This window comes from Myiozetetes cayanensis, unplaced genomic scaffold, assembly GCF_022539395.1.
Source record: "Myiozetetes cayanensis isolate MyiCay16 unplaced genomic scaffold, myiCay2020 scf10, whole genome shotgun sequence".
NCBI classification, from domain to species: Eukaryota; Metazoa; Chordata; class Aves; order Passeriformes; family Tyrannidae; genus Myiozetetes; species Myiozetetes cayanensis.
Genome location: NW_026086605.1, coordinates 12,544,695 through 12,557,647, shown reverse-complemented (window position 1 = coordinate 12,557,647; position 12,953 = coordinate 12,544,695). Strand labels below are relative to the sequence as shown.

At 41.7% G+C, this 12,953-nt stretch overlaps 1 protein-coding gene across 4 annotated transcripts in view; it reads left to right on the top strand.

Annotated features, from left to right (window-relative positions):
* NEURL1 (neuralized E3 ubiquitin protein ligase 1) overlaps positions 1–12,953 on the top strand; it is a 148,226-nt gene that overhangs the window by 119,377 nt on the left and 15,896 nt on the right. For all 4 annotated transcript variants that reach the window (XM_050338941.1, XM_050338957.1, XM_050338956.1 and 1 more), the window contains exon 4: positions 10,442–11,122. In XM_050338941.1, the coding sequence (XP_050194898.1) occupies positions 10,442–11,122 (681 nt within the window). The remainder of the gene's footprint in view (positions 1–10,441; positions 11,123–12,953) is intronic.

Genomic DNA, 12,953 nt, shown 5'->3' with positions numbered 1-12,953 from the left:
ACTGAATTGTGGGGTGGAAATTCTCCAAGAAAGAGAGTTTAAAAGGAATTAAACCAAAGAAAATATTCTGGACAAATAGCATTATGTGCATTCTTTCAGAAAAATAGTTGTTGGATCTTTAGGTGAGGAACCAGCTTGGAGAAGGAGAGACGATCTGTGAATTTAGCTAAAGTTTGCCAAAAGTGTTTCAGTTTTTCAACCATGACTGTTTTCTTTCAGTGTTTTCATAATTCTATATATCAATGTTGAGTCATTTTAATCTTGAGAAATCCCTGTCAACAGTGATTTCCAAACAAGCCCCAGAAATCAACTGGAGAATATCTTGGTCCAATATTAATTTGCTTTTATAAAAGGAAGTAAGATAAACTGAACAGCTTGTTTCAGGTTAGCCTGAAATACTCTGTCTTCATAATTTATTTTTTCTTCAGGCATTTGACTGAAATGTTATGTCTCATGACTGGATTTCACAGGTTGCATCTTCACTAGAAAATGTGCTTTTAGCTCTGATTAGTGAGGTGGGGCAGCAAAATCCTTGTGATGTCCAAGCAGTGCTTCTGGGCAGCTCTGCCAAACCAAACAGGTTTGCAGTGAGCCCAGGAAGGTGATCACCAGCAATGTTTCTGGAATTCTTAAGGAATTGAGTCTTGCCCCAGTGGCATTAAATCAGTTCAATAAGCAATGGTGCTGGGTAAAATGCTGGCCCTGTAGGAGACCTTGGCAAGTACAAGGTAATTGTTGGTGGGTTGAATTCTCCCTCAGCCACTGTCCGTGATGGCAGGAGCCTTTCACTGGGAAATGTGGGGAGAAGCTGAGGAAGGAGTCATCATCATATATATGCCTTCATGAAAGCACAGGAGTAAAAGAAAGCAAGTGAAGAAGGATAGAATTCCCCATATGGACCATTCACTTAAGAGTTGGACTTGATAATCCTTGTGGGTCCCTTCCAACTCAGAATACTCTGTGATTCTGTGATCTTGAAATGCAGGATACATAAATACCATGGGAAGGAGGATGATAGATGAGAAGAAGGAATAAAGTGCTTGTTTTGAAGAAAATTGCTGTCATATGATTCAGGGGGTGAAGGAATGTGTCTTGTGTAGCTTGGAAATTGTCTGTGAGCACTGAAATGCCATGGAAACGTTTGCAAGGATTGGAAACGTTAAAAGGATCGGAAATAGGGTTGTGGAGGGCCCATAGCAATCTGCAGCAGAGCATGTGAAGGTAAAGTTGTGGGGTTAGCACTGCATGTGGTGGTGAACTACTGTCTTACCTGAATAGGTGAGCTAAGAGGGTCAACATTCCTAGGGGGAAAGGAGGGTAAAAGGGATGATAGTGTCAGGAGTAGGCATTGGAGGCACTGGGTATGAGAAGACAGCTCTATGAAGTTATTAGACAATTAGGAGTTGCAATTATTGCCCTAATTTCTCACAAAGAAGAAGGAAAAAACCAAACCCAAACATAACTTTTCTACAGAGAAATTTACATCTTAAAGATTAGGAAACATCAGATAAAATGACAGTTGACAGTCTCCTGGGAGAATTAGGTCTTGTACAGGTAATTAAAAGGAATAATTGTAGAAAGCTGTAGAAAGCATAAAATAAAATGGAAAGAAAAGGTGAGGTGCCCTGCAGAGAGAGGCAGGGCTGATAATCTACTGATACTATAATAAGTGGTGATTATTTTGCTGTGGTTTTCAAGAGTGATAATATGGAATAATAATCATGGAATCTAGGAGACCTGGGCCAATGGAGATGAAAATCATTGAGTAGTGTGAGAGTAAAATCAGAGACTTTCTGTAAATGAGTAGGTGACAGATTAAGGAGTGAATAACAGGGATTAGGTTGTCTTCACAAAACCCAAGGCACATGGTTTCTGCTCAAACCATATTTCTGTGACTTTATGGGGAGTTAGAAAACCTATGAATACAACAAAGGGAATCAGATAAGGAGGTACGAATATCCAGAGATGGCAGTGAATAAGCACATCTTCAGGTTGAGGGATGTCTGTCAGTTTTCAAAACTGCTGGCTGGGGATCATGAGTTTACCCTGAAGGAAAATCTTCCAGAACAAAACCCAAAATATGTTGTTTGTAACACAGATGTTGCCAGCACTCCGAAGACTCTCTGAGTGTCAGCTTTTGTGGAAAAGAAAACAAATTCATAACTGTAACATGCATATGGAAGTTCTTTCTTCATAATCTACTGTCAGACTCTTTCAGGACATTCATATTTACTAAGGAGAATAGTAATTCATTTCAATTTTATGAGGCTAGTTTTATGCTCTTTGTGCCATTTCACATGTGCAAATCAATTTGACATGCTTACAGATGTTAGGCAGAATTGTATGAATGTTTGTTATAAACCGGACTGGTTCAGAGCACTTTATTAGATAATACATGCCCCCAAACTAAAATTCATCAGTTCATGTGTTAGGCTGTATGCTTTCTTTGCTTAAATTTTATTGAAGAGTATGCAGATGATCAATTCAATTACTGAGCTGGCCTGGGAACTGCAATTGCTCACTCTGGCTTAAAAACAGTTGCAATTCTCTAAAGCTCAGGGGTTTGTATTTCTCCTTTCTGAATATTTCAGCTTGGAAATTGGCAGTACATGAGGTCACATCCTTTAAGGATCTAGATTTGTTTGTTTGTTTCTGATTTGTTTTGCAATGATATTTTATCTATACAGTTGTACAGCATTGACTATCCATGACAAGAAATTGTTGATAATCACAGTAAACCAAGGGAACATAATTATATTCTTGAGAAAACTACTCTGAACAGATCCCAAGGGTTTCCTGAGCTTCACCTGGCTGGACACTAGCTGCTTGGTGGTACAAAGACACCATGCCCTTCAAACATGATTTGGTGCTAAAGGGTCACAGGAAGCCAACAGATTTGCATGATAAATTTATCAAACACCTAGCAGTTGGTAACAGCTAAAAGACTGGGTTTATTGTCTTCCATCCCATTTTTTATCACCTCTCCAAAACTGAATCATGCAAACCAAATAGTTTTAGTGCTCAATCTCTCCCCAGATGCCTGTTAAAAAAAAAAAAAAAAAAAGCTGATTTTTATCCAAGCAAATGCAAACACAAAGCAAAAATGAGTCCAGGGAGATGAACTTAAGCACTGTTGATTTCCACTTATTTCTGTTAAAGTGGCAGATGTTTGTAGCCTAGCAATTGGTCTACAGAGCCAATGGTCTGCTTTCTTTTGTAACCCAGCTTTAAAATCTGGTGACAATTTTTAGTGTAAATATGAATTATTTTTCCCACAGATGAACTTTGTCTTTGGGCTCTTTGTAACCGTTGGCTTGAGCTTTGACTTCTGCACCTTGGTTGTAGAAATTCTTTCAGACGCTTCCAGCAATATTGCAAAAACATCTGAGTATCTCGAAAACTAATTTGGACTGTGTTGGTCACAGCAAACAAATGGATTCAGTTGATTAAAATATCTGCCATTCCTGCAATTAAAATGGCCAGTTAGCTTGCCTTCCAGGTTGCAGTGAGCATGAAGCCAAAATTTGCATATAGCAATTAACTCGTGCTTTAACCACATCAGTGTATATGAAATGTACGTTTGCCCTCTGTTGACCATGTGGTGTGTTGGGGAAGGAGAAATTCCTGAATAGTGGTTTCCAAGCTGACCATTGGGATCCATAATGGATGAGGAGTCATGAGTAGGTTGCGTTTTGAGGTGAGAGGAGCAATCTGCACATGGAAGCAGAGAAAGAGCAGATAGAAAATAATGCAGTGATGAAGAATTAGGAAATGAGGGGGTATACCATGGAAAACAAGGTGGTTTTGTTGTGCCCTGAGCTAAAACCCTAGAAGTTTCACTTAAGAGCTCTGACGGAGGAGACTCAATCCCCTTGGACAGCTCAATCCATCCCACAGTTTCCAGTGTAAAGTATGAACATTAATTCTTCCTGCCTCCCACTCACCTTTTATATATCCTCTGTGTTTACATGGTGAGGAGTGTCTTCTGCTCCAGAGCCTGGCAGCTGAGATCTGATCTCAGATGTAGTTTTCCCCAGAGCAGATTTTACTTTTGTATTTGTCTCCTAGAGAGCAGCCTGGCATCTTACATAAATAGCTGGTACAAGTGGCATTGTCTGTTGTTTGTAGTTTTGCAAAGAGAGGAGCCAGAGCAGTGAGAGCAGAAGGGAGCAGCTGCATTTGAAATAGGATATTTATACTGTCAATGAAATAGCAACTTGCACATAGTAAGGTATTGTATAAGTAGGTATTAACTGATGTCCTTGATTTGATGTGGGTGTTTTCAAGAAGGAATGGTTGATCTGAGGCAGTAACTCAGACAGTTTGATTTTTCAGTTGTTCATAAAGGGAAATGTACTTTGTAGAAGTGAATTCCTAAGTATATGGAAAAGAAGGTTTTTAGTCTGAATCATTCCTTTGAGGGATTTTAAACATTTGCCTCCCACATGCTATAATAATGCTCTGGAAGTGGCTTCACTGTATGGTCCGAGAAGTTGCATTCTGGCGCCTGATGGTTTATGAGAAATAAACACAATGGAGTGGTCTTGGGTCATATAAATTCATGATTTAACAGTAACAAGCAGTAAGGGGAGAACCTATGTGCAGCACCAGAGCAGAAGGATCTGGCTGGGAGCGTGGGTCTCTGCAGCGTTATGCTGAGCGTGGCAGATCCTGGTCTCCTCTCCAGACCTCACATGGAGAGTATGAGTTCACAGAAAAACAAATAGTTTTACAAGTATCTGCTCAGACACATGGCCAGCAGGGAAAAGCGCTTTGGACATGCTCTGTGAGAGGGGTTTTACCTCTTAATAACTGTGAGTGGGGGCCTCAGCATTCTTCTCAGTTTTTCTCCTGTGTTTATTTTAAGTAAGGACAATTTTCACTCTCTTGTTTGCATAGGTCCTTCTGGTACAATAAAGCAGTTAAGATACACATGGCAGAGACTGAGAGAGCCTAGAGCAGAGTATCTCACAGTGATGAGGACATCCTTACATCACAATTACTGCAGGCTGCATGAAGATCTTCTTCCAGTCACCAGTTAATTTGGCTGGATTTTGAACCCAGAGCTACACAATTGTCCTTCTGTTCCCAGACCCAGTCACAGCTGCTTTTCTTCTTTCCACTGAAGCTGATGCTGTGGACTATGCCATACACACACTGGGCAAGCTGGCAAACAAAGGCATTTGAGAACAGGTATTATACCTTGCCACTAGTCACGGTGATTTTCATCCTTATTTTAGGAGGGATAGATGAGAATATAAGTTATTTCCATTTTACCATATTTTCAGTCCTCAGTCACCTTAAAGTGCATGACAGATTGTGCTCTAAAACTGAAGTGTGGCAATTCCCCAGCAGTAACATCAGCTCACTAGGACTAGGTCCGCAAGGGAACAAAGATCGCCACATCACGACATGGGCATTTGAGTAGGGATTAATACCTGCACTCACATGATGGGGAGTATGAGGCTGTGAGTGACAGAAGGTTTCCAGAAGCACAGGTTTATTTCTTGTTTTACAACTTATTGCTTTTCCCAATTGCCTTTTGAGCGAGATGTTATTTTACAGTGTGATATATCTGCCTCATATTTCAGACACCTCTCCCTGCAACGTCAAACTCTTTCCAGATAGACTGTTTGGTACATAATTCTGCTGTAGACCATGGAGGAGTTAGTGCAGGATTACAGGTGTTGGAAGGCCAGCTGTCCTCCCTGTGTAGCCCCTTGTGACAGGTAGCGTTGACAGTGGGAAAAGCAGCCATCATCTGCATTTCTGAGTTGGAATGGAGCCCCTCCAGTGTGGTGGGAATAATACAGGATACATCTTTTTGCAGTTGCACATTTACATAGAATATTCTTGTAGAGGCCACTGACTTCAATGTGTCTGTTGGTAGCTTAGCACCTCTGAGGTCACAGAAATTATACCATGAGCACACGAGTACTCACTGGAAATACTATTACCCAGTGAAAATTGCCCTTGTAAAGAAGTAAAGCAAAGAACAGAAAGAAGGAAAACCATGAGTCTTTGCAAGGGAAAGGGAGGCAGCATACTAGCAAAGTTCTGGTCTTAACAATTTTTTACTCTTTGCTTAGTAGCTGAGAACAGAAATGCTCTCCAGATTGTTCCTTGACTTCTCAGCATTTCTTTCTTCTGAGAGGGAGGATCATTATAAACTGTATATGTTCTTAGGTTCTCCATCTGATTCCCCAAATTTGAAGTTATTTTTTGTAGTAGTAAGTCTCAAGATTGGTTTATTTATACTGGGTGTTCCATAGCTCCTTCTGGAGACTGGTTGCAGACCTCATACTCTGAAGAATTACAGTTCATATGAGGCTGTAGGATTGAAACTGATCAAGAGGAGATCTGTGTCCCTAGAGCTTGTGGTTAAACAGAGGACTGTCTGAGTTTCCAGCATGTGTAGCCATGCTGAGTTTGCTCTGCTTTCTCAGATCCTTTACAGGTTTATGAATACTGGCTGCTCATGACCTTGGAAAATCAGGCCTTTAGGCAGTGACAGACAGTACTGAAAAAGAAAAAGAGGAAGGAAATGATGATTTGACAGTCTGACAGCAACATATCCCCTTCAGGCTGGTGTGGGGCTGAGATGATCTGTGCATGCTGGTGGTTAGAAATGCTTTTGTGTTTGGATGGGCATGTAGCTGTATTCAATGTGCATATATTTGATTTCTGTAATAAGTATGTCTACATATTAACAAGCTTAAGGAAATAGATTATTTTAAGAAGACAGTGTTTGGCAGTGGTTCAGAAGAAAGGTGGTAGTGAAATACTTCTGATCTGAGTGCAGTGATTACAACTGCATCTGTCTGCTCATCAGGTCCTTGTAAATACTTTTTTTGAAGTGATACTGCTGTCTCACTGAGCCTGCACAAAGTGGGATGCTCTTCCATGCCCTCTGAGCAGAGAAATTGAAAGCTTTGAAGCTTCTGGTCTGAGAAAGATACTTCAAGTTAATTGTCTGTGTAAGGAATCACCTGCTGAAAATCTAAATTTTGCAGGTAAGCCTCACTAAAGAGAACAGAAGATGGCTGAACTGCTCAGATGCCCTTCACTTCTACTTAGATAAATTATTTACTCCTCCTTTTCTTTCTTAAACAAAGCTAGAAAAAGATACAAAGGTATTTGTGGAGACAGGCATCCTTTAATTTCAGTGTCTCAGATTCTCCAGCTAAGGAGCAGAAAAATCTATATTTAGTAGAAATCTTTTCCACTTTGGCTCTGTCTGTACTGCTACCGGAAACTTGAAGTCTCTAAATCCAGAAATAACATCGTAACTGCACTGATGCAGAGATCAGCAAAGCCTGTCTGGAAAGCTACCTGGGCAGCCAGCCTGCATTGAGCTGCCATGGTCATGGCCAGCTTGCTGATGGCATCCCAACCACATGGTTAAATGCTTGCTCTGGTGGCTCGGTGACAGATGTGGTCTTCACTCACAAGTCCATCTATTCTCACCCGAGGAGGTCTCTTACCAATTGACTTTTCCTGGAGAAACACTGCCGACGGCCTCATACAGGAAATTTTATAACCTTAAACATTTAATAAGAAGGGATGGATGGTTTCTAAATTCTTTGGCCTGAAGCCGGGTGATCCTCTGTAGTGGGCTGTTGGACCCATTTTGTGTCTTACAGTCTGGTCACATAAAGTCATTCCATGTTTTTGATGTGTGCTCCAGATTTGTCTCTGCAAATATAAATGTTCCTGAGCAGAGGAGTCCCTCCTCTGTAGGTCTTAAAGATCACTTGTAAATGTTCTGCAGTAGTAAGGCTGTGTTATGGGCTGCTCCAGCATGAACAGCTTCGTCTATATTCAGCCTGAATAACTTGGTTTAAAAAGTGACAACTGAAGCTTTAGAGGAAGAAAACAACTCATTCCTGGGCATCTTCTGCTGAAAGAAAGTGGTCAAAGTCACCTCATTTGTTCCACATTTCACCAGAATTGTTGTTTCATAGCCCTTGGCTGTTATCAGTTATTCTGGGTAAATGGCATTCTACTTCTCTTCCAACATACCTATCACCCCAAAAGATGAATCCCACTTTTGATGTGATTTATAGTCAATAGGACTTTTTTTTTTCCTTTGGCTGGATACTTTGTGATACAGGCCAGCATCTCTTAGAGACTCATCTCTCTAAATTTTCACAAACACACTTCAGAAGCCAGTAAACTGCAATCCTTTCTTCCATGGGTATTTGCAAACATCAATGAACTAAGAATTCTCACATTCAATCCTATATGCTTGAGACATCTTATTCCTTAGGTGGTCATGCATCTGAGCTACCAGGGGATTTAAATAATACAATTTGATATGTAACCCTGGTTTGCTGTCACTGCCATGTGTCTTGTCTGCAGAACTCCATCTCTCTTAACCTCTTTTCAGATGGAAAAAGATATTCTGTCCAGCAGCCAAAGGGAAATGCAAGCATCCTGGTGGAAAACAAGCTGTTTCAAAACCCTGGCTGCAAGCTACCCACACATCACAGTTGTCAGCCAGGCTGCACATGCATAGTTACAGGGAATAAAATAGAGAGGACCTTCTGTTCCTATTCAGAAAGGTCTCTACCCATTCACCTTCACAAAAGGATCGTCATCAGCTGCCAGTATTCATTTGTTCTCCTGTGTAGGTTTCCAGCCAAAGGAGGGTAAAATAAGTCTAATGCTATCCAGCAGGAGCACTTGCAATGCAAATGCTAGCCCATATATTACGAAGCATTAATGCGACCCACTTCTAGATTACTTGGGGTAATTTCTGATTTTATTTATTCCTCCTTTAATTAACCTCTGGGAAGAGAAGCTGAAATATCAGTATGCAGAAAATCAAATATGAGAAACAAATCCCATTTTTATTTTGAGACTGTGCTTCCCTTGTAATAGAAGTTTATTTAAAGAGGAGCCTGGAATAATCCAGTTTAAGCAAAGCAAAGAGCTCTACTGAAGCCAAACTGTGTGTGGGTGTGCTCTTGTCAGGGCTCCCAGAAGAGGAGGACAGGAAAGGCTGTTAGTCAGACCTCAGATACTGCAGGAGTTGTTGGTTAGTAGCTGGCATTATTCCTTGGCATACCAGTACAGAGCTACTACTCTGGTGTACTGGGAGAGAGTGAATCCAATTGGGAAAATCCTCAGATACCTGAGGTCCTGCTCTTTTGTTGTTGTGAAAGAAAATCCCAAGGATACATGGCTGGAAGAGATGTCCACTGTGAGGGCCTAGCACGTGTGTTAGGAATGACTCTGCCTCCTCCTGTTGTTCCACCTTGTGGTGTGTTTGTGGCACTTGGGCCTGGTGTGTTGTTTTGTGCCACCTGGGGGGGTTTGTGTTGTATGTGGTGGTCCCAACTCATACTGTTTGGACCCAGGCTCAAAGCCACAACAGCCTTCAGACATGACTCCCACAGAGGCACAGTCTATACTTCTTACAACATTTGCAGAGAGTTACCCACATGCTCAATTTTTGCACAGTAAATAGTCTCCTCATGCCATAGTCTTCTCAAGAGTTCAGAAAGTTGGACATAAGAAGAAATCTTTGCATTATCTCACCTTACTTTATAATTTTTTAACAACTTTTTTTTCTTATTATGTTGTTCTTTAAGATTTCTACGGTAACAGCATATCTAACGATGTATTAAATATAAATAATTTCACCATTAAAGACAGGTGATTATGTTTCTCTTGGAAAAAGAATTAAATTGGTTAGTTTTTGAAGCAGCAGGTGAGAGTAACAGAGAGGATAAGGTACAATTTTGTTTCCATTGGTAGATTTGAATGTCTTTTCATCTTTCTTTGTAATAGATACATGGATTTGATTTTTAATTATTTGGCATGGAGATAATAAATAATTTTATTTTACTTATAGAAATCTGTATATTCCCAAATTCTACACTGTAAATATCTGTACTGCTTTGCAGTGAGCACCAGAACACTAATGATTAATTATATTCAGAAAAAATAATTAAATTTCATAGGGAGATAAATAATTCAGAACTGAACATAGCAATTTCTTTTAAATAAAACAGCGTGTAGTTAGATATTTATTTCATAGGGCTGTGAGAATTACTGTAGACAATAAAGAGGGCATGAAAACCTGGAGCCTGTATAGATATTGATTGGTATGTTCAGGGTGTATTTCGAATATTTATCCTCTGCTTCTCCTCTCCAAGGAGAGATTCCCCTGGGCAGTTCTTGTCATCGATTTTAAGTCTGCCTGCTCAGAAGCTGAAACTGTTGATGCTGGTTGGGAAAGTAAAAGAACAGCAATTGATTGCAAATACATATGATACTCTGCTTCCATATTTCAAAGGGAAAAACTTATTAATGGCAGCAGGTCTCTGATTTTCCCTTTTAAGCATATCAGTCAAACCCATGGTGATTCGCAAACTCCTGGACATTTTCATTTTCTCAGAAAGTGACCCCTTTCTTGTCTTCTTTCTCCCCACAGACAGTGAAATCATCCCTCCTGACTGCCTGCGGCCCCGCTCCTTCACTGCCATCCGCCGGCCCTCGCTGCGGCGGGACACAGAGGACACGCGTCTCTCAGTCAGCCTGTGTGACCTCAACCTGCAGGAGGAGACCTTCCACGTGACAGCCACCACGTGTCCTATCCCACAGAACTCCCTCAACTCCCAGCACTCCCACCTCCTCCCCTCCCAGCTGGAAAGCGACCTCCGCTTCCACCACCTCCGGGGACCCCATGTCAAAATCCTCGATGACCAAACTGTGGCCCGTCTGGAGCACGCCCGGGAGGAGAGGACTTTGGTTTTCACCAGCAGGCCCCTTCGGATCAATGAAACCATTTTCGTCAAAATCAACAAGTCCAACGCTGTGCGCACAGGGACGCTCTCCTACGGGGTGACGTCCTGCGACCCCAGCACCTTGCGCCCCAGTGACCTCCCCTATAACCCCGAGTCTCTGGTTGACCGAAAGGAGTTCTGGGCCATCTGCCGAGTGGTGGTGCCTCTCCAGAGTGGAGACATCCTGGGATTTACGATGAATTCAGATGGTGAGCTGCACTTGAGTCACAACGGTGCCGGCATTGGCATACAGCTCTGTGCGGACTGTTCCCAGCCCCTCTGGATGTTCTTCGTTTTACACGGAGCAATCATGCAAATTCGATTGCTGGGTATGTTTGACCTTCTTTTTCCAAACCTCATGCACAAGGAAGCAAGGGGGGGATGCATCATGGGTGAGGAGGAGAGGGAATAAATGGCTCCCTCCCTGCTCTAGGATCAGGTGCAAATTTTGGTCTTATATATAAGTGCACAAAAGCCACATACATAGCATATGGGTAAGAGTTACAAGACAACCTCTTTGCACTTCTGTAGCATCCTTCATGTGATGGTCTCACAGCTCTTTTCAGATAATGAATTAAGCCTCAGAGACCACCATTAAAGTACTGATGAGTCACCACTGATCTAAGAGAAGCCAGGAAGGTCAAGGTGCTTTGAGCTGAGCTAATACAGGGCCTAGCCAGCAGGAAAAATGAGATCTGATGCCCTTTTCTTTGTGTTAGCTATCTGGCATGACCGATGCCCAGAAGACTCCTTTCTACAGGTTTGCATGCAAGAGACTGGCTAGCAAAGCTTGTGCCTCGTGATCCCAGCTGTGCACAGAGCTTGGCACTGACCATCTCAACAGAAGGGTTTTCTCTAGCCCAGTTTAAGGCAGTGTAGCTCATAAAGGTTAATGACCTCTGAAGAACTGGCCTCTTCTTCTTGGTATTTTTGCTCTGTTTTTAAGCTCTGTTAGCTGAAGTACTTCATTTAAATGCTGCAAGTCACGTTTCAAAGGTATGGAGGGAAAAGCTTTGCAATAGCATTTGCTCAGGGTCAGATTTACTTTTGTGTGTGTGTGTGGTGTGTGTATATGTGTGTATTAGACTAAGTGTAGGATGTGTTTGGCCATAAATTTGTACCATGTCATGGTTCTGCTGGTGTCAGTGTTGGAGAGTGAATGATGGCTTCTGAGAACATTGATGTAATTCCTGGAACCCCTCTAACTGGGGATGATTTTAAAATACTCCTTTCTTTTTATACTGTTGTATTCATATATCTTAAAGTATACTTCTATTCCATTTTGCTTCAAATCCTTTCTTCAAATCCTCCTTCTATCTAACAGGTGAAAAAAAAAATACAACAAACCCAAAAGCCAACCGACATCTCCTTTTATAGGATTTATAGACAGTCTTTGAAGATAAATTGTGGTGAACACACACACATCTGTTTGCAGTGTCCAGTTCACCTTAATTACAGTATGAAATGCCCTGTATAATTTGCTTGAAGTTGACCATAGGCCTATGCTGTGAGTGTTTTGTGGCTGTTAAAGGCTCACAGATGACGAATGTAATACCACAATTTATCTCCAGGAGTCTGAGACTCAATCCCTGCTAATTCAGACAGATTACAGTTGTTGTGGGTACTGACCATAACCCACGGCTAGTTCTGCTCTCCACCACCATGTCACTGTGATACTGGTAGGTGAAGTCAAACAGATCCCAATAATGTCAGAGATTAAGTGCTCCTGCGTATGTTAGAAGGAAATCATCCTTAGGCCATTGAGCTGCTGGCAAAACTAAATCACTGACCAGTGCTTCCTTTCCTATGAGATCACTAATTCTGGCAGTTTGGCACAGACCAAACAGCCTGCTTTCAGTGGGTTCTGAAACAGGGCAGCAAGGATGTGTCTTGCCAGAGGGACAGAATCATGTCCTCACACTGAATTCGACAGAGCAGGGACTCTAACACAGACCTCCTGCTGCACACACCCTGGGTGTGTCCTCCCTGTCTGATGACAAGTTCAGCCCAAACCAGTACATTCCCAGCGCACATTTTAGATAAGTGTACATTTGGATGCATGAAATGAAACTCCTCACTGTTTGTATTTGTGACCACATGACAGACTTTTCTGGCCTAAGTCACTGGAAGAGAACCTGAAAATGGGCTGTTGTTCTTAAA